Genomic DNA, 26716 nt, shown 5'->3' with positions numbered 1-26716 from the left:
CTTGGATCTTTTTGATATAAAGCCCTCAGTGTTAGTCAGGAAGCACTCTTTATACTTCAGTATCTGAATACTTGTCATTTTCTTTTAAAACAGACTGGCCTTTACACAGGGAGTGGACTGATAATTAGCAAAGAAAGCACGCTAGAAAAGTTGCTAGAGGGATCTTCTGCCTCAAACCCTTGAGCTAGATGTCTTGTTGCCCTTGAGAACATCATTCTACTCTTCCTGATTCAATATGGATAAACAGGATTTAGAAAGTTATTTGGAGTCAATACTTAGCTATTCAGTGACTGAAAGGAACCCTTTTGTCTCTTGCTTGTTTGAAATCGAGGATAAAAATTATATTTGTATCAGAACTGTATGATTGGTGATGACTTAAACATCAAATAGTTCCTTGCATGGAATTTTGGTTAGCTGTCTGGTTTTTGTGTTTTGTTGTTGTTTCTGTTTAGTTTTGTTCATTTGTTTAAATCTTTCCGAATGTAGGAAACTATACAAGTATTTGACGTTTGTACCTCTAATCTGGAATTTTCAAAAGAAGAACAAGAAATTTACTTCCTGCTTATAACAATATATGCAGTTAACAGGTAGCTGATCTAAAAGGAAGTCTTCTTTCACACGCAGCAAAATAAAATCATGGAACTCACTTCCTCAGGAAGTTATAGAGGCCAAAAGCATGACCAAAGTAAATAAATAGTAGTAGAGGAGATTATTTTGAGGCTAAGCGCATTTCTGGCTACCATATAGTTGCCATCTCCATTTTATAAACTAATAATAACTGGAAGACAAGGAAGGTGGTCAGAACTGAGTACTTGACTCATTTCTTCTGCCTTTCTCCTAATCTGTTAATGTTTTTAGAGAGATGGCACTGAGCCAAATGGCATGTTGCAGGAGTTTTTGTATGGCCAAAGAGCATCCACAGTGTTTCCTATTTTCATTGCCACTTTAGAGGTGAGGAAGGAGGAAAACTCTTCCAGTTTTCCTGTATATATTGTGTTAGTCTAGTTTATGGGTCAGTTTTGTAGCTTGACTCTGGGAAATTTAAAGTGGGACAGACGGTCATTATTATAATGAGGGGTGAATAAAACTTAGTTCTATCTGCACAGACAACTTAAAGTGAGAGATTATATTGGGCAAGTTTCAAGTGTTGCTGGAGTTCATTCTTTACAACCCTGGAAGCCATAACTTCTGTAGATGTAAAAAATGATAGATCAAATCGGGGCTATAGAAAATTTTATTTCCATATACAGCATATGCGTTTGTACAGGTAACTAGGAGTAGAATATGCATTTCGATGCTTTTCAAAGCATTCTCTCTTCCTCAAAGCTACTTTTAGAGCATGGTCAGATGATCATTGTAGAGTAGCTGAGTTGGTTTAAATCTGGGGGCAGATGGGGAGGAGCAGTTTCTCCGCAGCAAATTCTGTTTGAAGGTTATTATCCTCTTAGTTTAATTGATATAGCATAGTTACTGTATGTGCATACCTGTTGTTGAAACTGGAAGTTCTGTAACCACTTTTAAGCTCACCACAGCAGTATTTTAATAGGTTTCACTTTGATTTTAGCAAAAGTATGGATTTTTACGAAATCCAAGACCAAAATAGTGAAGTATAAACTCAGTTTTGTGTTTGTCAGTGCAGTTTGCTGGCTTGTAATCATTCCATGCAAGAGACTGTGTGGGCACAATGTTATGAGTGCTATCGCATACTGCATGTTCATATGCTGTTACTGTGTTTGCGTCTAGTTATCCAATACATGGTTTATTAATTCTGTTCTAATAAAAAATAATGCTTTTATGGTAGGAAATATCAGATGCAGTTAAGCTTACTTCATCAGCATTCTCTCTCTCTCTCTCTTTTTTTTTTTTTTTTTTTTTTGTGGTGTTAGGATTGTTAATTAAGTTTTTGAACCTTTTGTCATGAGAAGAGTAAGTGTAGGTGTTAAGTGACTAATAAGACTTCTTTTGAGCCTGGTTCTTCCAGGCTTTTCTTGGTAATAATGTGTAACAGTTCGGTAGCATTGGCTGCTGTTTCTGATCAGCACCACACTTTTGCAGCTGCTTAGGAGAACTCAAGATGCGACTCTCTCGCCCTCGTGCTTTTGTGCTTTATTGAAGTTAAGACTGCCTCAAAGACCTGCATAACCTTAGGGCCCCTAGGCAGCTGCTCTGCTTCTTTTCAGTAGTTGCTCCTAGGCATGCTGACTGCTTCCTTCCATGTCCCACAGTCCTTGTAGGGAAGAGCCTAGCTGTGGAAAGAGATTAATAATGACTTTTCAAGCAAAAGCCAGTAAAAATCAACATAAATTTCACTTTTAATACCTCTGTTACATGAATTGTTTGTTATCCTAACCCTGGGTGAGGAATAATACCCAGGTTATTTTAATGTTCCCAGATGCCCTTGAGGGAGTTACCATCTCTGGACATTCTAAAGAAATAGGGGAAAATACAGTAACGAACAGCAAGTGAAGAATAAAGAGTTGAACATGATGATTCAGAAGAATAACAATGTGTTGTGACTGTTAACACACAGAGAAAATTACATAACAGATGAAGACTCAGGGTATAGTATAACTGAGAATAAAATGTTAGATTAGGAAGAAATTTACGTGTAGTGAATCTATACAACAAAGCAATTTAGTTGTTTGTCCTTTACCTGTGCGTGTTCAGGAGAACTTTTAAGTTCAGAAAGTATTTTGTATATGATTTAGATTGGAATGGAATCTGCAATTTGAGATGATCAGCTGGTTGTATGAATTGTCTATTAAAGCAGCTGTAAAGTATTTTCCCAAAGAATTTGATGAGGAGTTCAACAGATTGGGTTGTATTAATAATAGAATGCATTGCATTGATACAGACCCCAGTGTGTTGCAAGGAACACATGCACCATCTAAATCCCATTAGCACTAAGCAATAAAAGTGTCATAAATCATGTCAATTCTATGCTGCTACTGCTGTTTAGAAAAGCCCTAAGGAGTGATCAAGGCAATTGCTGGAGGAGAACCTAAAGCAGAAGCTATATGGGGTTAGAGCAGAACTAAAACCTCTTCATTCCGTGTCCCAATTCGCATCCCAGCAGGCAAGAAAGAAAAAGGAAAATATCTTCCTATTCAAGGAATTGGCTGTCAAATATAAGGATAGAGTGTTTCCAGTAAGTAGTTATACTCCTCAAAAGGTGAATTTAGGTATGGATGATCCAGTATGTAAAAATGGTTTTAGGAAGAAATCCCAGTGCCTTTTCCACTTGTGTGAATGAACAGAGCCATTCAGTATCACCCGCTAGGTTGTATGTAATGTAATAGCATAGGAGCACCAGCACATGGAGCACTTTTTGAGAAGCCAAAACCAAAAAAACTTAGCTAGCTGAGGGAGAGAGCTACCAGACTTAGGGATTATAGAAGCGCTGGGATATTTAGCTTAAGAAAGGTCTCATTGGAGTGTTTATGGAAGCCGGAAGCCTGTTCTGGAAGCTGCTGCTTTGGGGTTCCAGTTCTGAAACCAAGGAAGTTTCAAGAGGCACTAATTTCCTGTCTTTGTTTAGTGTCTTCACAGTTTTGTACTACAGCCCTAAAATTGGGAACCTTTGTTTTTACAGATCCAGGGTTTTTCATATAAACTCTATAAACATTCATATCTCCTGACAAAATTAAGTTAAACTCTTTTAATAAGCCATAATGAGTCTTATAAAAACACTTTTATCAGAAACTTCAGAGCTAGTTCAACTTCCAAGGCTACGAGCACGTGTCTTCTAAATTTCTACAGCCACAGATATTTCCCAGAGCATAACCTAGTTCCAGAAGTTTTGAGTGTGATGTGACAGTTTTAATCTTGTGCATGATAATCTTGTTAGTGGTGCTTAATCCCATAATTTAATTATTTGTTACTAGAAATCTTTCCGGTCTTTCAGTTACCGTAGTGTAAATTATTATGCATTAGTATTATAGTATAACAGTGTTTTTCCTCTAGTAATAACAGACAAGTTTAAGGTTGACTAATTTAATTTGCCGAGTGAAGAGGACTATGACTGTGTTTGATTGGAACAAGGGCCACCTACCCTGTCTCCAGTATTGTAAGAAAGAATAAGAGCAGGACAAACTCATGATACTTCATTCTGAATATTTTAGCAATCTCTAATTATTTTCTGTGTGAGAGTTCTTGGGTTAGATGTGGTTTGTAAGTATTCGGTAACCATTGGGGGATTCATATTTCTTATATATAGTCTTTCCTTGGAAATGCGTAATTTTCAAGTATGACCTTGCTAACACAATAAAGAAAGATGATTTGTTTCAATAAAGAATGTTAAAGGAGAAAGTAAAAAGATATTAATGGGGGGTGTGTGGAGGAAAATTCATTTTATTGCACTATCTCTGGGTGTATAAAGTATCATCAATAAAGCTTAATGCCTATGAGACACTACTTTTATTATTTCCAGAACTGTTTCCAGCAGGGAAGACAGTAATTCATTAGGGAGAATGAATAAGATTTGTAACCACACTGCTCTAAGTACTGAATTATACTCCTAAAATGTACAGAACATTGTTAGCTTATAATAAGCATGGTAACATTATCTTCTGCAGAGTTCTTGTAATTGCATTAATAAAAAAATGTAGGATACAATTTACACTTGTACAAAGAGGGCGACATTAAGTTCTGCATCTTCAGTTTTCTTTGGCTTTTGATTGAGTTGTTCTTATCATTCCGCCACTCACTGTTGCTGAGTTTTCCTAAGGAAGACAGATATTAGCAAAGATCAAATAATAGGATCATCAGTGGAGCACAGCCCTGAGTCCTATTTGATGTCTATTAAACCCACATATTACGTGGCACAGAAGCAAAGGGCCTGCATTGCATCTGTCCCATCAAACTTGCCTTTACATCAGGGTGGCTGCATCCAGGTTGCCAGCTGGTAGAGGTATCAGCTGCAGTCCATCTCTGAAGTGTGAGATCTCCCTCTCCCCAGCCTTTTGCGGGGAGTGAGAGTTGGCTCAGGCCAAAAGCCTGACAATGTGGAGAATAAAGTTGCAATGCCTGGAAATGCTTCCCCTCCCCGTTTGTCATACTGATAGAGCCATAGCCACTTGGAAGTAGGAGAGACATTTTTAATCAAAACTGAGACCAGTATGATTTGTGTTTTTAAGTTCACTGTAATTAAGTCTCAGGTTTGTAAGAATGCTTAAATCGTTTTAGTGAATGACTCATGTTGAAGTTTCACCTTATGCATTTTAGTCTGTTAGCCCTTTTGTATAACTTACAAACACCAGGATATATGAGAACTTAGTTTCCTTCAAGTTATTTATTTATTTTTAACCAGCAAACCACAAGACTTGCTAATTTCCAGTTTATTGCTATGCAAATTGGAAGTATGTTTTTATCAAAGCCATAGGTAAAAAACAATATATTCTTGGTGAGTTTGGCATTATAGGCAATGATGAGGTCTCTAAGGTTGAACATTCAGTTAAAAAACTTGTGAAAATTCCTGTTTAGCTTCTGTTAAGTAATAGTGAGTGACACAATGGTTCTGATGTTAAAGTTCCATAAATGAGCTGGATAAAGAGCTTTTCCCATGAGGATTTTCTCATAATGTTCTGTTACTGTAAAGCATGGCAGTGCTTTCCACCCTTTTTGAAAGGACAGCTCAATTGGAAGGTGTTCGTGTTCGATACTAAGGGATTGCTGCTTTTTGCACATAAAATTTTTATGCTGCCTAGTTTGGGTGCTGATGTTAGTGGAGCTCAGAACACAGACTAATCTCTTGAATATCTAAGTAGCTTCTCTGAAAGTTTTTCACCTCACACTGAATTCTGTACTGCCCCATTACATTGTTAGTAGTACCTGAGTTAATTGATTTGCCCGTGTAGCTGTGGGAGCTTAACTCCCTTCAGTGACTGAGGTATAAAAGTGCCAGAGTTAGAATTTTTAAGGTTATTGCTGTTGTGGTTTGTTAAATAACTTGTAGAATGATTACAGGGTTCTATAACCTCTAACTTAAAGTTCTTAGGCCCAGAAATGTTAATGTATTTGGAAGGTTAATCTTTTAAATAAGGGGCTGCTTCAGCACTTCAATTAGCAGTTAAGGGAGCCAAAAACCTTACTCTGTAAATGGACAATGGAGAATTGAGTGAAATTCTAGTAGGCAGAAAGATTTTCTTAATCAAAGGATTTATGCAGATTATTCCTTGAAATTTGGAATTGGTCAGTCAGTTGCCATGCTGACATCTGGGAAAGAAGCTGGCAGAATTGCCTCGAAGATCCCAGGTTTTGTATAATTGTTATTGTACTTATAAAGCACAAACTATTAAACTCATTCTTTCTTTCTTTGGAAAAGAAAGTGTGCAGATTTTATTTTTGAGAAATATTGGAAACATACATATTCATAAAATATTGGTTTATGTATGATCTCTCTATTGCTAGATGAAAAAAGAAACAGCTGTTTTTGTTCTGGAAAAAGGAAGTAGTTTGGGTCAGAGATACAGAAATAGTAACTCTTAACTTTTCATGTGAAGAGGGTTTACCAAAAATAATACAGTATTTTCGAAGGGGAAAAAAAAAGGCAAAGACAAATTTGGTGGTTGCCTGTTCTGGAAAGATATTTTAATGCAGGTTATGTGTTTAATGTTCTTTTTTTAGTGGCATCCTTATTTTATGCTGTGATTTGGAAGTGTGTAGGTCTTTTTCTGCATTTGAAACTGAATTGAGAAACAGAGCAGCATGAGCACAACTTGAATTGATGCAACTTGGGGACAAGCTCTACCCATGTCAGCTCTCCCTGGCAGTCTTGTGAATCCTTTGTGGGGCTGTCCTTAACAAATTTAAAGTTTTCTAGTGACAGTGAATTTCAATTTGCCATACCCACTCAGAAATGACAACCTGTCTCTTAAGGCTTTTAGTCCACGTTTTGATGATGTATTTTCCATACTATTTTCTCAGTGGTAGTTAGGCATGCAGTGAATGAAGCAGAGATCAAATTCTGGTTTAGCCTGCCAGATGAAAGAAAGAAATGTCTCTGTTTTGTGTGTTGGTATCCTTAAAGATATATTCGGGCCTGTTGGTTAAAACCTTGTTGTGACTTTTTTAAAAATAGAGTATTATCTCATTTTTTGCTCTTGAGGTAATAATTGCCAGTGTGTTTCAGTGTGATCAGTGTGATGTTGAAAGTTGAAGGTTATACCGAGAAAGATCTGTATGGTTTCATTTTGTTTTTACAGTGATTTTCTTTGGTAGCATTCTGCCAAACTTGCACTATTGTGCAAAGAAAAATAGTTATGTTAAAGACATTTGTATGCTTTCGCTGTGCCTAAATTGAAAAATAATTTGAATTTTAAAAACATTTACTTAAAATTTCATGCAACTAAATTATATTTTCCACCAATTTGTTATGGTTTTTAAAATGTGCCATTTGGTACATGGGTGTTCTCTTACTAGGCAATACAAACAGCTCTAACAGTAGTTTGCTAGAGAATAACTTTGTCATATTTTTAGATTCCTTGTAGTCTTAGGAGGAAATGTAATTTTTCTTTGCAGATGAATAGAACTGGGTCAGCAGAATATGTGTCTGCACAAAGAAGTAAGAGTCAGAGCACCTCTATGGACTAAAATGCAATTGAGTCCTAAATACACTGCAGTGCACAAAGCAACCCAGAAACCTTTGTCCTAGGAGATCCCTCACTTTGCAGATGAGGAAGGTTGATTTAGTGCTGGTACCAATGGCCTGGCTGCCTGAACCCCGCGTTTTGTCTTGTGCACAGAAATATTCCCGTTAGGAAGGGATAACTTGAGACTGACCCTGTCAGGGGTCACCCTGGCTTGACTTGCAGCTGCTTTGCTCTAAAGTGCCTAGAGAGGGTCTAACTATTGTGTTCAAAGTAAGATTTGAATTTTAAAGAGCCACTGGATTAACTTCTGGAATGATTCTAGCTTTTGGCAGTCTGGTTATGTTTAGTTTTGTATTCACTTGGGCCAAAATTGCTAGATCTAAGGTGGGCATTTGGAGCTAAAGTTGAGGTTCAGCTTGGCTGATGTTAAGGAGGCCTGGAATAGGTGCCCGAGGTGACCAAGATCCTCTCCTGTCTGGAGCTAGTTAGTTACCTCTTTGTCTTAAGCTAAGAGCAACTTTGTGCAGTTCATGATGGTGGTAATTCACAAAGTGCTACTGATTTGTTAACTTGTCTTTTGACATATTAGTCTTTGAATTAGTTTTAGCCTAGTGTGATCATCTCTGATTTGCTGTTGGCAGGGGCATCTTCCAAAGTAGTTTTAGAATTTTCTTGGGTATTCTGCTGCCTAAAGCATCACCTTAGCTGGCAAATAGAGATTCCATACAATCTTGGGTTCCCTGGTGCTAAAAGTAAGGGATTGTTTTGTTGTGAAAGGTGTTGATTGGGTTTACAACTTGGTCTGATGAAAACAGAGCTGCCTAGGGGCTGTCTCTCTGTAGGAGATAAACTGAGGCTGAGCCACATGCGGTCTCAAAGATTACCTTATAAACAGCAATCAATTCAGGCAGCAGAGCACATATTAAGGGCCTATTAACTTGTTTAGGCCTTTCTTTGACTTGAAAAGCTCTTGTGAGCAGAGGAATAATAAAAGGGAAAGATTGCCAAAAGCTATGGAAGGTGCATCTTGCTATATCGCTGTTGGTACATCTGTTGAGTTTGGGGATTTATTTCCTACTAAGCATCTGCTTGGCTTTTGAAGTACATATAAAGGTCAAAGGAGGAGAGTTTGAAAATGATTACGTAATGTTTATTCTTTTCTTTGAAGATTTTAAACTTTAATCATATAGCATTTGGATGTGTTTAACAAAGGGCAAACCTACAGGAGTATTTGGCAAATTTCCAGTTTATAACATGCAATAGTTGCAGCTTTAGAACTTGGAATTAAAATCACTTTTGGCCTTGCTGAAACTATAGTTTGTGTGTCAGTTTCCAGTGTGTCACCAAACATTGATTTTTGGGAAATCAGAAGTGGTCAAAGAATCTAGCAATAGGACTGTTATGGACAATTTTCCTAGTCAGAAAGGAAGTTGTGTGTTTTTTTTTTTTTTTTTTTTTTCTCCCCGCCACCTTGTGTTCTGATAGCTACTCCTGTTTCATTTTTAAATTACATATCTGAAAAAGCATGACTCAATCATCTTTCTTGTAAAGAGTAGTATAACTTTGGTAGGCATTAAAGAGCACATTGCTGACCAATTGTCTTGATCTACCAGTAGTGAAGATTCAGACTTTGTGTTAAGAGTTCTGTAAGATTGCACAGAAAATCCAGTAGTTTTAAGGCGCAGTCTTGCAGGCTCTTACTTAGAATAAACCTCCCTGGCAGGGTCGAGTTCAAAAAATATGTGTTTTCTAAATCAAGCTTTTAAGGGCCTATAGGAAAGGTAATTTTATTTTACATATTTATTTATTCATATGCATATAAAAAAGTCCTACACTAGAAATAAAAATCTGTAGATTTAGGTTTTGAAATCATAAACTGCTTTTTTGTATCTCACACTGTTTTTCAGGATTAGATGTTGGTAACCAGAATAGTCTCCTGATTTTTAGTGTTACTGGTTATTGTGAGTACTGGTTAATTTTGGCAATATAGAACTGTTACCATCATGTGATTAAAGAAGTGAAGAATTTGGTAAGCCAATGTGCAAGGAATTACTATGAACATCTCTTCGAGTATTTCACCTATGATTCCAGTTGCATTTATGCCCAGAGGGAGTCCTTGGTAGTTTGGCTCAAAAGGCTGGCAATATCAGGAAGCTTATGCTGGAATGTATGAGTGGATGAGTGGAATATGTGTGTGATTTTTACATTAATACCTTGTCCCCTCCATTTCTCCAAAGCTGTGAGGATGACTTGCATAGCTCTTTCAATGGAAATGCATCTCCATTCCACAGTATTTTTTGCCCCAGATTCTTTGTCTGTAGATTTACCAGGAGAGGGTATATCCTGTCTCTATGAAACTTAGAGATTGCTGTCTAATGATAAGGATTTAATCTGCAATGAATCAGACATGTGGAAACTTCTGTCTGTGGAATTTTCTGTTTGATCCGAGAGGAATGCCCTTGCTGTGCCCTTCCTGTAATGAAAGCAAGGCAAAATGAATCAAAGTGATTCTAGATAAGATTGGAATGTGTGCATTGGTTATGCCTCTATTATATTTGGTGTTGCGATTCTGGTTATATGCATTGCTTTACTTACTTGGGAGATTAACAGTGGTCACAGTTTATCTTCGTAAAGACTTTTTCTGTTTTCATTGAAGTCTGTTTCTTTCTTTTTTTTTTTTTTTTTGATAAATTCCTCAATTAATTACTCAGGTTTGGACCTGGAAAGCATTAGAGTCACAATGACAGGTATTGTCAGCAAAATATTGAACATGTTTTGAGAATACAATTTTTTTGGTTACTGAAAATAATTTTGCTCCAGTCACTAAACTATTTTCATTAACTCTTTTAAAGATCTTTGTGTTCCGTTGTGAAGAATGGCTGACAGAGTTTCCCTCCCTGATTTTTATTACACGAATGGTTAATGATTAACAAATGTCCAGCTGCTTGTGCAAGGAATGTTAATTACTTTGGAGGGGGATGGAAGATGGCTATATGCCTTTGCATAAAGAAGTCTGCTATCATAGTTCACTGCTGAAAGTAGTTTGGGTATTGCAGAACCAGTTTCAGCAAGTTATTTAGAAGTGGAAAAATTACCTCCTTCTCCTTTAAATATACTTGTCACACATGTGTATTTCTGTCTGTACTACTAGCTATACTTTGGGTTTTCTGGGTTTGTCTAGAACATTTTAAAGTGAAAATTTGTAAGAAGAAATGAAAACATGCTAAAAATGCTCGTTATTAGTTTGTGTATGTGTATGGAGGAAGTGCACCTTCTTGGAAAGCAGCAACATTCTCAACTGTTCAGCTCTTCTGTTTCACACCAGTCCTACACAGTTCCTTAAAAGAGGCCTTAGATTGAGAACTGTCCTTGCAAATATTAAGAAATATCTTGGAAGATGGACTTTTCAGTTACTTTTTTGCTTTCTTTAAAATAGTCAGACTGCATGCTTTAGTAGCGAAATTCTGGATTGACTCTCTACCTATACAGAGGAAGATAATAAAAAGAAGCAATTAAAAGGTCAAATGAGTTGAAATGGAACCATGCCTTACTTCAGAAATGCGTTTGCGACAGATAAGGAGGTGATAAACTTCAAAAATAATGTTAGCAAAATATTAGTTTTACTAACATTAGTTGTTGTTGTCTCAAGGGATCAGTTAATTCTGATTTTTTGTAAGGAAAATCTGTAATCTTCATGGGTTTAGGAGCACATTGAGTTTTGTGCTTAAATGGTTTACTAATTACTTATAGCATCATTGGAAACATTAGTGTAGACAGAGTTGGTCTATATTTATCATGACTTGGTCTTTGGTGTAGAGTTATTCACATTGTTCATTCTCTTTGCTGTTTTTGCTAAAGGTAGAAAAAAGTTTCTGCAGGGAGTAGTAAGTTTCTAGCAGAAATACGTAACAGTGAAACTATGTGGTCAGTTTATGGAAATGCTTGCAGGTTTCATAATTAAGCAATAAATTTACTGATTTCTAATATTTTTAAAGCTATTAACTTCTGGCTTTTGTTGTTTCAGTCTTCCAGCCAATCTTGATTAAAACCATGCAAGGTGTTATCCAGTATTTATATGAAAAGGATTGAACCATCTCCTAACAGATATCAAGAGAACTTACAAATATGCTTAATGTCTAGAAAATAATTTTTAGTGTTCTAGATGTAAATCTCTTCTTTTTAGATGTTAACAATTGATTCTTCAGTGTACATGTAAGAATGTGCCTGGATATGAAGGCTGTTTCTCACTTGCTTGTTACAATAATCCTAACCACAAAAAAAGTTCTTTGCCTTCATGACTCATGTCCTTCCCTTGAAGCTTCTACTAGTTTAGAAATATTTCTATGTATGGCCTTTTGTTTATTTTGATTCATATGCAAAGAAAAACAATATAAAATTAGCATAACAAATATTAATCAGTGTAGAATCCCCTCCGGATAGATGAGCAGAAGTAAAGTCTGAATAAATAAATGGAGACTTTGAAGGTTAGTAAAACTGACTCTTGTCAGAACAGGGATTAAAATGTGTTCTGATATCACTGGATCCCAGGTGCTTTAGTCTCATGATTTACATGGTTTGCTTTGTTCTCCTCACACTCCCATACCCACAGGTACTTCTTTGCACTCACAGTTCTGCTTGAAAGTGGGGGCTCTGTTGACAGCAATTAAGTGTCATTTGTGTATTTGTGTACTACCTGGTGCAGTACCATAAAGAGCAGTAATAACCTGACTTGAAATATTCTCCTTGCCTTTAGCGGTGTATCGGCATCCCTGGTTGCTCACAGTTGGTCTGGGAACTGTCAGCAGCAGTTTCTGCAACTGAAAATGTTGTGAAGATCTGAAAGTTTGAAGCAGAATTGCAGTGGTTCAAAACACAAATCCGTTTGGGTAGTATGCGAGTGCCAAATTGTTTTTGCACATGGCTATAGTATGGCTACTCTTTGCTGAATCTGCTCTGATTTCGCACATGGCTGTGGTATGGCTGCTCTTTGGTGAGCCTTTGGTGAGTTGCGTTCCTGGAAGTACTATAAAGTAGGTTGCAACTGTTTGATTTGCAACTCATGAGGGAATTTGAGAGAAGTGCAGGGCAGGCAGGGAAAAGGTTCTTGGGATGTATGGAACAATTTCACTTACTTAAGACAGCTGCTAAATTTTGACATTTACGGAGAAAAAGTGAATATACTTCCTCCGGAACTGTCCAGTTATTTTAATGGTTTGACAAGGGGTAAACAACTAGATCCTTCTGGATCAACAAACCAGTCTTTATACAATTAAATATGTTGCTTTGGGGCATAATTGGCTTCCCATGTGTCTAATTATTTTGCTTTTAGGCTCTTCTTATGCCTAAGGGAAACCTGGGTAGTCTGTCAACTTCAGTTATATTTAAAATTCTTAAGGCCATTTGCAAAGGAATTTCCCCTTTAGAGGCTCCTCATTTCTCAGTTAAATTAAGTGTTGTAGTACAACCGCTCGCTTTGTTAACAGTGCCTTAGAAGACTTTAGGAAGACTGTCAGTCAAGATAAAAAAAAAAATTGTTAGGTGAAACAAAGTTCTTAAGATTTTGCATGTGAGCTAGGTGTATACATGTTCGTACATATATATAGTTTTTTTCAGTAACCTTAACACAGAAGAACATAGAAATCATCCTATGCATTTCTTATGCACATACAAGTACACAGACATTCTGTTTTTTAAAAACTGCTTTGTTGGCTTTGACATTGATCAGTAAGTGTTAGGACTATAGAAGCCTTCACTTTCTTCTGAGTTTTGTAAATTGCTCAAAATTGGCAAGAGTCATTGTCAGTCATGCAGCTCTCATGATGCAGCAGGATTTAAAGATAACAAAATAGTAAAGCAAATAATATCATATACTGTTTTTGCTTAAACATAGTCACTTGTTTGAGTTTTTTAGTACTGTGTTCTTGGCATATAGAAGCCAGTTGCATTTCCCTGAAGAAATGAATCCATGTTGAATAAGGGCAGATAACTGGATCATTGCATTAGATTGTGCAAATCTTGCTCATATACAGTAAGAGGAGCACAAAGCAGAATCCAGTTTGTGTTTGATTTTCAGTATTATTAGTTTTGTGATCCAACTGTGATGCTACTATAGCTTCAGCACTGCGCTCCTGTCTTTCAGCATGCTTTCTCTCAAATCACAGAAGACTGATTATGTCAATAATAAAGCTTGTTTTACTTGTTCTCTCTTCCAAAAGAATCTTGATTGCACGTGTTTGTATTGCAGTATTTCTTTTTCTATTCTTACAAGAGTTAACTTTTCATTTCCCTAATGTGTATTCACTTGGGTGACAGTGGGGGAGCTCTGTCTCTCTATGTCAAGCTTGAGCAATATAGAAGTGTTCCTGTGTATAACACTAATATTGCCTGTCCAGAAATCTGACATACAAGCAACCTAGCTGAAAGAAGTAAGCTGGAGCTATTAAAATAACCATAAAGGAGGCTGACAATAGGAGCTGTCTGCCTTTGTCCCAAAAGATTTTCTGAACTGGAAGTAATAAGTTGAGATCTAAGGCAGCCCCATCAGGGATCTTCTAATTGCAGCAGTTCCCCCCACGCACACTTCCTGAAAGCAAGTTCACAGGCTGTGAAGACCGTGTCAGAATTACAAGTTTTAGCCAAATTAGCTGATACTGCATGATAATTACTGTGTAAGCCCTTTCATATAGACTTTTTTAAGAATATATTTTGAAGCTCTTTATTATTATTAAACAGGCTACATGTTTTCAGTTCTTTTCACTCGTTTATGAAATTTTACATGTGCTGAAAACAATGTGGCAGGAACAGAAAGTCAAGACACTGCAGCATCTGATTATAAATAATTCTTTCTTTTGGCTCCTAATTTATTTTACTTTGCCCAACCTTAACTGAAGCTTGCATAGCCTATTTTTTTCAGTGTTATAAAGCAGTCTATAGCCGAGCTTTAATGGTGCAAATCTTCGCATATTCTCTGGATGCTGGGTACAAGCAGTAGATGCTTTTAGCTCTTGACCATTCTGATTTTCTTCTTTTAAATTTTTATATTTACCTTGCTCATAAGATGCATGTAGCAGAGATCAAGGACCCTTACTTTCTCTTCCCACTGTTGAACACAATTCAAATTACTGCCACCTGTTCATAGTGCAGAAGTGAGGGTAGATATAAATTGCTCTGTGTTTTAACTTCTATATCAAGATCTGGATTTTGCTGTATGCCTAGTGGTCTCTGGATGCAAAGTTTTTGTCCCAAAAGAATGTTATACAATGAATGCACCTTTATTTTCCATGTATTTATGAAAATGGATCTGCCAGGTTTACCTGGATACTGATCATTTGTGACTGTTTCACAGTCACACTGTGAAACACAAATCACTAACTGATTTTTCTACTGCTGTATTAACATCACATGCCGAAATAGTTTCATTTGTAAAATGGTGATGTGTCATGAAATTCAGTACCTTTAGAAAAGGTATTGGTGCAAGACAGAATTTGACTTTATTTTTTATCACATTCAACCAGTTCAATGGAGTTAACTTTGCCGTATAAATAAGGTGAGAATTGGAATAATAAAATTATACCCATCACTGAAGTTTTGCTTTGTTCAACTAAATTTACAATCCTTAGCTGGTTCTAATCTTGATGATACTACTTTATGCACTCCACTGTGTTCAAAAGCTCTGTGTTCTCTAGAGACTGTATGTGCTGTACAGCGGTTTTCTTCCATTTCCACCTCTCTGAACCTGCAGTAAGAAGTGTCTAGAAAGACAACAAGAGTTGTTTGTTTGTTGGGAATATGTGTTGGAAAGTCCTCGCAGCTCGATAATGAAATGTCATTTCCCGGTTAAAGAATTTGTTGGTGTGAATTCAGTACAATGCCATGGGCTTGCTGATGGTGCTAGTGATAAGTTGCTTCAAATTCTCAAGTTAGATATATGTTGGAAACTGAACCACTTGTCCTTGAAACAGTAATAAGAACTGCCTTCCATTTAACAATCCTGTCTAAAGATGATGTTTCAGCTGGTAGTACACAAGGCACAATATGAAATGTGTACAGCTTTCTGTTTTGAAGAGCTGCAGATAAAGAAATTGCATTTAATTTTCTGTGCACCTTCCTTTTAAAAAGCTGAAGAAGAACTTGTGATTTCAGTATATTAATTTGAGTTTTTTTTTTCTTTCAATATTCTTTTTCCCTAGCTACTCTTACAAGGTATTTTTTTCTGGGAGTTCTGTGAAGCAGAAGGTTTATTTCTTCCGGTACCTTCTTAAGTAGTTTTAAAGAAGAAATGTTATATATAAATATTTATAGATTTTTAAATTATGCATTACATGTGTAATATGTACCCACACAAATTCAGGATATAGCCAGTGTATAAAAACTTAGTAAATATATAAAAATAAACATATAAAACGTAAACATAAGATGTGACAAGCTGTAAATATTAGAAGGAATGATTATATTGATGACAGATGGCACATGATATTACCTAAAGAGTTCTGAGGCGAGGTGCATGTGAAAAATCCTAATTTGCAACATAATCAGCCAGCATCAGTTACTGAAACTTTTTCAGCTTTCCTTCAGGGCTACAACCAAGGGTTATTTCTGTTCTGAAACAGTGCAGTTTAACCTGCTTTATGAATCAGATGCAAGAAGCCTGATAAAGGAGTAGCTTGGGTTGTCAATGATAAACCTTAAATTGCTAAGGAATTCAAGAGCAAACCATATTTCTCTGGGTGGCTGTTGCACTTTGTTCTATAGAGGTATGAGCAAGTAATGCTTCCTGTTCAAAGTGCATATGTGATAAAAGCATGAGAAGGTTAACACTTTTTCAGCCCAGCTATGTTATCAAAACATTATTTCTTTAAAAAGAAAAAAGTACAAAAAGGTATTGTAAATCACCTTTAAAAGCTCACATCACGTGTTGCAGGTCTTTAGTATTTCAGGAGTTAGAGTGCAGTGCCTCTCTTGGCATGCTGCCCTGTTTATACAGCAGACAAGCTGACATTTCACTTCTGCAAAAGGAATGTCATTCCATTCCTTCTTTAGTAGGAGACTGTTTCAAGGAGTTCACAGGATGGAGATTTTGGTCTTTTCAACTGACATTTTAAGTGCTGAATAGTTTCTTGCCTCTGTGACAGGACATACTTGAAATCCTCAATGCTTACAAGAATAGCTGGTTTGCCTAGTATAAAAAAAATCCACTGAGACCAGTGGGTTATTGTGCTGCCTTTTTTGCTTTGATTTTAAGTGGCTTGATCTTATTATTTGACCGATCAAATAATATTAGATTTTGCTGTTATTACTGTTGGATGCTGTTTTAGAAGAACTTCCGGCTCAGGGTTCAGTTATCCCTTACACACTGGTGCTCTACAGAGCTGCGAGGATGAGCTGCAGTAGCACAGCAGCCTGAGTGAAAGAAGGAATTTTGTCCTGGGAATTCAGGATGTTACATATTTCAAAACTCTTGCTTCCTAGGACTCTGTGGCATGTGGGGTTGTAGCTGTGTTTGGTTGCTCTTTCAAGGTGTTTCACTATTTCTTGTCACAACTGTAATAGTCTGTTCTATCTTGGGTAGGTGGGTGGCATCTATACTAATAAATATGCTTTTTAATTTTTTTTTTCCAAGCCACCTTGCTTTCTCTTGCCATATCTGACAGGGAGCATAAAGTGGGAGGAAAAAAGAAAAACAAACAAAAAAAAAACACCCAACATGCATTAACACAGGACTGCACTTGCCAGTTGTCCTGATTTGATTTTGTCTCTGGAAGTTACTCAAGGGGAAAAGGAGGACGAAGGAATATGGATGTTCCTCTGTGAGGCCTCCGGGGACTGCAGAGCAGCAGACAAGCACTGCGTCTGCTCCTATTCCAGATGCCCTTTCCGTTCCTTATCCTGTCAGCTCCACTATATCCTCTCTATTTATACAGTTCTGTAAAACGCTTATCATGAGGTGGCAGGTAATAACTTAAGAAAGAGAGGGGCATGGCAGGACAGGCAAAGGTAGAACAAAAAATCTGACAGAGAAACATTTCCATTTGCCTGTGTGCCACATGGATAGTGTTAAAATAACTGCACTCTCCCTACCTTGTACCCAGGGATGAAGGATGGGTTAGAATGCCCGCTATTTGAAATAGTATCACCTGGGCAGACTTCAAAAATTAACTGAAGAAATGGAAAATACCTGCTTTGGAAAAAACCTTTTTTTGGGGTGTCTATTCTCATAGTGCAAACGTTGAGCTTTTAATGACAGATTGAAAATGGTATCTGTGCTGAGTTTCTTAAAAATAGAAGCCAAATTAGGATAGTCTTATTATGTATAGAAACATTTTGCCCAAAACCCATATTCAACTGATCAAGGAATATAATATTCTTTCATATTTTAGCAATGACTAATTAAGGTTTCGCAAAACATAAAGTGGAAATTTGACCAGAATAACTGCAAGCTTCTGAGAGGTGAGGCTTTGTGGACCCTTGCACATGAAAAACCCTAACTTCACAGATATTAGTAACGTTTTGGAAAGTGTTTGTGGCCTCCACTGGAGTAGTGGAGATTAAGGTAGTAACTTGAAATATATACTAAGATGTATAGTGCTCCTAATTTTATTTTTATTTGAAAACATTATATAGACCTGGAATCATACTTTATACTTTTTGTGACTTAGCATTTGGATAGAATTCAAGACAAACTAAAAGTCTCTGTTAATGTGATTGCACACTGGTGTCACTGAGGTACAGCATGCCTCTGTTTGTAATAAACTTAATCTGTTGAATTTTAACTCTTTAATTTGGATTGGCTGTTCATTGAGGGCCATATTTGATCAAAATCTATGTTTATGAAATTCCTAAAATATAGCTGAATTGTTTTGCAATAGCAGCTTTCAAAGCAGCCGAAGAAGCTTTTTGATTTGCCCAACTTATTAGAATTTAGATTAATTAAGTTTGTAATCAGATTTAGAGCGCCATGTTCCAGGCCAGGGATTTCTCTTAGTTTGTGTCACGTGTCTGCTAAACTGCATTTTCATGCTTTACTAAGAAATGATTGCAGGTTTTGATTTCCATTGCAGAGTCATTAATATTGTTAATGAGAGTTCTCATGGATAAGCACACTTAAAGAGGATCATCCCTGGGAATTGGGAGCATTATCGTTTGAACATTTGTTAATTGGATAGAATTGGCATATGTAAGGCTGTCAGATTTCAGATGGATTTGTATTTTTGTTTTTGTTTTAAGAGTGACTTTGGTTTTAGCAATTCGGATTATGGGATTTAAGTTTGGCAGTAACATTGGTTCTAAAGTTCGTGTTTCTTGTCAAGAGCAAGGTTAATGTTCTGATTTTTCCTTAGCTTCTTAAGCCATCCTCCATACTGCATTTTGTCCCATTTTTATCCTATAGTATTAGCTTAGGTCTTCTGCCTTATTTTAATAAAACTAGTAGGAAGGTCCTATTTGTTCTAATATAAATTTTCAGGTGTACAAATGTTGTAAAATCAACTCTGATGTCCTCTTCCCAGATGACTGGGAAATCATCAGAAGGCTTTTGTTTTCCCCTCTGGTGTTTAATGACAGGTGAATATGAATATGTTTTTATCCTAACATCCTGAAAAGCTTAAAAAAATCCTTGTGTCTCTTTTTCTGTCTAAAGACAGAGACTATACTATCTACAGGACTGAAGATAGAACAGAAGCACTTAATCATGCCCCTTATATGGGCTTTGTATCATTTAAAGAAAAAAGAAGGTGGGGATATCTGTTCAGAGCCAAAAAGTGCTGCCAAAAATGATGATACTGATCACTGATATTTAACAGAGCTAGCTGATTTTAAGATTAAAACAAACTTGCTTCCTTATAGATTATTTTATTATTTCTCTCTGATATTTGAATCGCAACATCATTTTTCTGTCTGCTGTTTTAGAACCACCCAATTTCCAGCTGACTCTGTCAAGTCTGTGGATGTTAGTCTTTGGACATTGTAAGGGCGTTCCTCCCTCATAGGTAGGATGGGCTGCTGGAGTCAAATGATAAATTTTGCAAAAGCAGAAAGTTGGCGGCTAGCCTATAAAGGCCTTTAAAGACACACTCTAGACCTCTGGTTTGGTAGGAGAACTTACTGTTCTCCTTCCAAATCTCTGTTGCAAAATCTTCTTAGTGTTTTTTGTACTTGTATCATCTGAAAGTGATGGCAAACTGTACTGCCTTTTCTGTGCATTGCTGTTCACTAGTGTTGTATAGAAACCTGTGATGAGGCTACTGATGTTCTTATGGCAAAATCAGGAAAGCCTTGGTGTTGAACTTGAAGAAATCAGTGACTTTAACTGGCGTAATGACAAAAGCGTGGTATTTGTAATTCCTGATGTAAGGCCAGATTGCATGGTAATTTGGGCTTGAGGGGGACAATTATTTTGTGCATCTATTTAAATTGTTGATTGTGTTTTTCAAAATAATATGTGCTGATGCAGTACCAGAAGGAGCTAAGGTTCTGATAGTGGGGTTTTTTTTTCTTCCAAGGCCTGATTACTGAATTGCTACCTGCTCCACTTTATTGTTGGGTGGGGATGATGAAAAGAAAGCTGAGTCATGTCAGCAGACCAGTCATCCCTTCCCTCTGCTGGAGCTCCAGGAGAGCTAGGTGTGGTGCCCTCCCTTCCCTTGAGTTCAAGGGCTGAAGGGAATTTTCACTCCTTCGTTATGTCTTTGCATGGCTTGTACGCTGCAGGAATATTATTCCAAGCCCTTTTTAAAAATATTGTCAGAATAATCCATTTATAATGCATGCTGTCCAACTTTAGAATTTTTTCCAAATTGTCTATATATAGCTGTTCTGTCTGTTTTAAACTTTTAAGTAAATTAGGTACAGGGGATATGGTGAGCCCCTTTCTCTTTATTTGTTTATTATCTTTACCTTTATGCCTCTAGGAAATGTTCATTCAGTAACTGATTTTTAATTTGGCATTAAATCTAAACACTAATATATGTATTTTATGTAAGTGACTACTCATAAAATATTTCAATTTGAACTTATATACAGTAATGCTTGAAAAAGTGTACACCCAACAATTCAGTGTCCATTTCAACATGAGAAACATGGAATTATTTTAGTAAATGAGACTTCATGTAATTTTTTTATAATACACACTCAGAGTACAGGTGACCCTGTAGAAAATTAAATTTGGAAAAATTTGGAATGGTTGAGCTACCCTGTTGGGTAGACATCTGTGTTGCCCGAATTGTTCAGCAGTAAGATGATTAGACAGATCACGGACTTGTCATTCTACTTCTGTGAAAGTCAGCGTGAAACATACATAAATCATGTCAGAGATGCAGGTCTAATTTGAAATTAATCTAAAAGTTGCTCATGTTTGCTGTATTGTATTGTATTGTTAGTCATTATCCCTGTAATCCTGTTGCATATCTTCCTTTTGAAAAACAAAAACAAAACAACAACCCCCAAAAAACACATTTATTTAGTTTTGGTGTGGTGTTTTCTTTTTTTTTTTTTTTTTTTCCTTTAAAGTATGTGATTTCAGAGAGTGAGAGAACTAGCAGTCCCCCAAAGCAGCCTTTTTTTCTCCAGCTAAGCTTTGATAGCTAAGGCAGTAGAATTTGTATGTGTCAGCTGAGCAGACTGCAGGAGAAGAGCTCCATTACAAGAAGAGCCTCGATTTCTGTTTGTTTAAAATCTTAAGGATGTCTGAAAATTAATCCACCAGTTTGGATGTAGCTACACCTAAGAATGCAGGACAGGTGTAAAAGGAAAGAAAAGGTTCCCGAGTCTGACACAGGAGCACAGGCTGCAGGCAGCAGAACAGCCTCGCTGGCAGCCTTGCTAAAGGGGAATTAATGCAGGCAGCCCTTGTGCCTGGTAGGACTGGAAGGTCTCACAAAGATTTCCAATGTGTTTATGGAATCTGCCTGCTCTCTGAAGATGGAGTGCTTGCCTCCCATACCCAGCACGCAGGTCTTGTGGATAAGCAGCCTTCAGAATTAAGCAATTTATTTGCTACCAAAAAGTCTTTTGGCTGAAGCAGAGAAATGCAAAGTGTGCAAGAGCTACAAAAAAGCTACCAAAATAGAGCGCAGGTAACTGTGTGCTCAGACTTGTGCATTTGTTTTGAGAGTGCATATATATGATATCCTGTATAGAAAATATGCTAAATGTGGAATCTATGCACATAATAGTTAACTAGTAACCACTGCACAAATGCAGTCACTGAGTAGTTTTTATATTTATAAAACTGCAGTCTAACAAAATAAAAATACTTGTCTGGAGAGACTGGCAATGTGAAATGCCAGCATCCTTAAAATTAATGCCTTGGGTTTTGCTGGTATTTCTCTGGAAAGAAGTAAATCAAAAGCTACCATTTTGCTTTCAAGAACATATTTACAGGTTGTGTACATACACACATTCTGAAGCTATACAAGTTTGCCAGCCCTCCTTTATATTCCAATTCTGAAATCTTTTACACTTTATAAAACTAGTTTCCACAGTGACACCTGGTGGCAGCTTTAAATGCCAAGTTGATTGAAATTTTACATATGGGTGTTCTGCAGGTTCAGATACTAGATACTATCCCCCCCAATCCTCTGAAATATCTTACTGGCATCTTAAAATTCGGGATTATTACCATGAAACCTTTCTGCAGTCTCCTACAATGCAAAGATAGTAATAAATGAGTATTTCCTTAACATTTATCTCATTTTGTTCCTTAAGTAAAAACAAGTGCATGTGTCTGGGGTGTGTGAAGCAAGTTTTGTTTACAGTTAAATCCTTTACTGTAGAATTTAAAAGCATAATAGCACAGTTCACTTAGCTCCCGTTTTCCCAGCAGTGTATGTGGGGAGTAGAGTAGGGTGGGCTCGGGTGCTCTTGTCCTGTGGATGTCTGCAAGTCCCAAACCAGAGGCCATGGTGATACTTTGGCTCATTTGGGGGCTAATCGTGATTTGGCCTATACGTATATGTGTAATATAAAAACAAGAGTCATGGCAGAATGGTTGTAAGGTTCCCACAGAAATGGTTGTAAGGGGTTGTTGATCCTTCATCCCTAAGTCATCTTACTTTGTGTAGTCACCTTCCTTTCTGTGTTCTGTGCCGCTTCTGGAAGGTGACAACCTGTAAGAGACACTGGCTGAAGAAAAGGAAAATGCAAAGTTTCCATCATGCTTTGGCTCCATGAAGCTGTTTAATATTCTCCCCCAGTCGAATAAGTTACCGCCGCGTCGCGTACTATGTTGATAAGCAACACCTTATGACTGTACCTTGTAGAGTTAAGGTACTTGTAAAATAGCACTAAACTTATTCTTTTTACTTCAAAACTTGAGTTCCTCATTCATTATTTAGTTCTTGTTCACATCCTGTAGACTCAATAGATGGATTTTTATTAAGTTTGTGAATTCTGTAGCTGTTGCTTAGATGGCAGTTCAGTTTAATGGTGTGCAGCTATGAAGCTAAGCAGTGCTGGGCTTAGCCCACTTCATCCTAAAGCCAAGAAAATTAACTTCAGGACTAGTTTTGATCTTTTGTTGTAAGATTTCTTTGTAAACCCAAATACATCTATTAAGAAAGTTCAGTTAAATAATTAATTTAGGCACATTGGTAAGCATGTATTGCATTTCAGTAGCTACTCATTAATGTGGATAGCAATAAACATTCAAAAGTTTGGCATCTAAATCGGATAATATGGTGTAAAATACACTGTAATCGAAAGAATAAAGAGGGTCATTCAAGTCTGCAAAGGCTACAAATTACTCATTACAGTTAATCTAGTTAGTCTTTTAGGCAAAATAGCTTTTGTGAATAGTTAATTGATCAGATAAATCTCAAAAAATGCTGGAAAGAAAGTTAAGAATTATACTGCGTCAGTGTCTGCAGTACATGACTGCTGAAAAATGCTTTAGTAATCTTATTTTTTGTGACTTATGGTTAGCCTTAATACATTTACGTGAACGCATAAACAGTTCTTGTATAAATAGTCTCAGTTATGTGATTTTTTTATTAGCTTGTTACTTTTTTTCTCCATGTTTCTGTATATTTAATGAGCTTTTTATTAATTTGTCTTCCTGTTTATAGGTATTATAGAGACTGCTGATCATCTGGACTGTGAGACTACTTCCCATTACTGGTTAACGGTTTATGCAACAGACCAAGGTGTTGTGCCTCTCTCATCTTTCATCGAAATCTACATAGAAGTTGGAGATGTTAATGACAATGCCCCTCAGACAACAGAACCAGTTTATTACCCGGAAGTCATGGAAAACTCACCTAAAGATGTATCCGTTGTGCAGATTGAGGCATTTGATCCAGATTCTAGCTCAAGCGAGAAGTTAACCTACAAGATTACTAGCGGAAATCCCCAGGGATTTTTTTCAATAAACCCCCAAACTGGTAAGTACGGCATAGTGTTTTATGTTGAATATGAATGAATCTGTGTATTATTCTGTATTGAATGAGCAAGATCAAGGTCTTAAGTTTAACATCATAACTGTGCTTTCACAATAGTAACAGAGATAACCTTTTCTCTTGGCCTGGGCTGATAAGATCAAGTCATGCAGACCAGTAGAGATGCATTTGGGAGTAAAACAGTTCATTCGAAGTACTTGACATCCTTGCTATACACATTTTTGGAGGTTTACTTCACAACTGCCCTGCTCTAGACTGAGCAATACCCATTTGTGTTTGGAGTGCAGTAACTATGTTCCTGCAGTATATCTTTAACTTAGTTTCATTCAAAAGGAATCTGGCTTATGCGCTCCGGGACTTGTCCTTACTGTGAACCTCAGCACAGCCAGTCGAGATAATTGGGAGATTTGCTTCAAAGGTGTAATCCTGACGTGAGGCAAAACACTGGATGATCTAAAGTTTGTTAGGCCTAATGTTTTTAGCAGTCTCCTTTTTCAGATTTTCATGCATGGGTTTTTGTTGCAATGCAGGCCATTTTTAACTACAAACTTGCTTGTCCCACTGTCAGAAAGTCTGTGCAAGTAACTGTTGCCATTGTGAGAGATACAAAATCTGGAAGATGATAAAGATTATTTGTAGCTGTGGTTGGTATATAATGAAAAGAAAGAGTCTTAGTTCAATAGTTGTTTGTAAAGTTTCAGAAAAATAGGCTGAGGTTTCAGTAGCAAGAAGAAACAAGTGATACTTTATTATCTGAATTGCAAATGCCGAAATGTATGCAGGGCAGAGAGACAGGGAACAGAATACTCTGTTTTAACTGAAGCTGCTCAGTGGGCTTGAAAGGAATGTAAAGGTTGCCAGCCATTCTTTTTGCTTGCGAATGAATGTGGAGAAGACAGTGCCTATACTAGATTTTTTTTTTTTTTTTAACAAATGTTTTCTAACGGTAAAGAGGTTGTTATTAATTAAATCATATTTTGTTTGGCAGGACACAACTTATCTTTTCATATCACATGTTTAGGGACTATTTCAGAGTACAAATTTCAAGAGATGCTTCTAATTCATTCAACAAGAAATTCCTACTCAGAATGCAGAGATCTTTAGACGAGAGGTGTCCTAGATAGGTATTTTTAATTTTAATCTCATTGCACAGCAGGTAGAAGAAAGAAATACAAGCCTTTTGCTGTTTAGCTCCTTTTCATTCATGGAGGAAATTGCAAGGAATTTAAAGGCGTAAAACTACGGGTTAAAGGTGTGTTTCAAAGGTTGTGTTCTTTAGACTATAGCCCTAATTCTGTTTCATAGGGTATGGAAAACTTGGATGCTGAGACTACTGTGTCAGCAAAGCTCTATGTACAAACACAGATATGTTATTTGGGTTACTCTGACAATTTCTTTGCCTGACTGTGCTGCATCTGCATGAAAAGGCACTGTCAAGACCGATATCTGAAATAGTTATAACAACAGATAGTTAGCTTATTTAGGGCCTAAATCTAAAGAGTATATTTAGAGGAGTGTTATTTTTAGACTAAGGGCTGCCTGACAGAAAGCCGAACAGCGCAAATCCATAATACATTTTAAAGTGAATGCAGAAACAGTTAATTATCTTGAATTCCATTTCTTTCTCTTTTTTCTCTGCTTGCTTCTGACCCAAAAGGAAAAAACGTTCTTCACCTCTATTTGTCCTTTCTCTTTATCGCCTCTTTCTGTTCTCTAAAAGCACTGTTTCCCTTCTTCTACTTTGGTATTTCTTGTCTCAATCAGTTATACAGATAATGTGGGAGTAAACTCACCTGCGAGTTGAGTTGAAAAAATTGTCTGCTTCGCTCAAATTGCAGGTGAACATAAGACGCCTACAGTTATTCCTGTCTGTATCATTGGCTAAACTTTTATATATATATATATTTTTAATACTATGTTTTCTCTTCTTATTTATTCTGTTTATTCTTGTCTTTTCTAATTCTTCTCTGCCATCTGTTTCCAAACCTTGTAACAAAAACGCTAGCATACCCACCTCACCTCAGTTTTGACCTGAAGAAACATCTTGATAGGAATCAATATTATAGATACAAAATTTAAGGCAGAAAGAGATTATAAATGATTTGTCTTCAAACTGAGTTTGTAAGACAGGAGGCTATCATGCTAGAAAACACTAAACTTTTAATTAGGTTAGAAAGAGTGAGTTTGCACAGTAGATGGTGAAGTTATAAGGAACATTTAATACAAAACTAATAAAGATTTGTGTCAGGAGAGTTTCTATCACATTTTTATTGTTGCATATGTGCTTTAGAAATAAGAAATGCACTATAAAGTACTTATCAGCCCCATGTTAAAGGGAAAAGCAAATGAAAATAAATAGATTTCAGAACACAAACACTGAAAACATCTCCCTATGGTTCAGCAGGGTTTGTGAGAAGGGAAAAGTGTTGTTTTTAGAGTGGCTTTAAATCCCAGGAACAAGTAAATTAGTCAATGTGTTTGCTACTATTGAAATTGTAGTGCTGGCTAGGCAAACATAATAAACATACAGAAGAGGGAAAGAGGGAAAAGTGTGTGGAGGAGGATGGAATAGACACCTTTTTAGCTGTTTTTGCTCTGTTTTCAGAGTGCATTCAGATAAGTTTGATGAAAATCAAATGGCTGACTCGTATATCCACACGCACATATATATACATATATATAATCTTCATGTGTGCAGGGGGCTTAGACTAGATGATCTCTAGAGGTCCTTTCCAACCT

At 36.7% G+C, this 26716-nt stretch overlaps 1 protein-coding gene across 2 annotated transcripts in view; it reads left to right on the top strand.

Annotated features, from left to right (window-relative positions):
- FAT1 (FAT atypical cadherin 1) overlaps positions 1–26716 on the top strand; it is a 92843-nt gene that overhangs the window by 5059 nt on the left and 61068 nt on the right. For both annotated transcript variants that reach the window (XM_088524657.1, XM_088524656.1), the window contains exon 2: positions 23648–23962. In XM_088524657.1, the coding sequence (XP_088380783.1) occupies positions 23648–23962 (315 nt within the window). The remainder of the gene's footprint in view (positions 1–23647; positions 23963–26716) is intronic.

The sequence above is a fragment of the Tinamus guttatus genome, unplaced genomic scaffold, assembly GCF_059628265.1.
Source record: "Tinamus guttatus ecotype Peru unplaced genomic scaffold, ASM5962826v1 Tinamus_guttatus_pri_ptg000213l, whole genome shotgun sequence".
In the NCBI taxonomy this organism is placed as follows: Eukaryota; Metazoa; Chordata; class Aves; order Tinamiformes; family Tinamidae; genus Tinamus; species Tinamus guttatus.
Note: the sequence above shows the minus strand (reverse complement) of the source record. Positions and strands in the feature narration are given on the sequence as shown.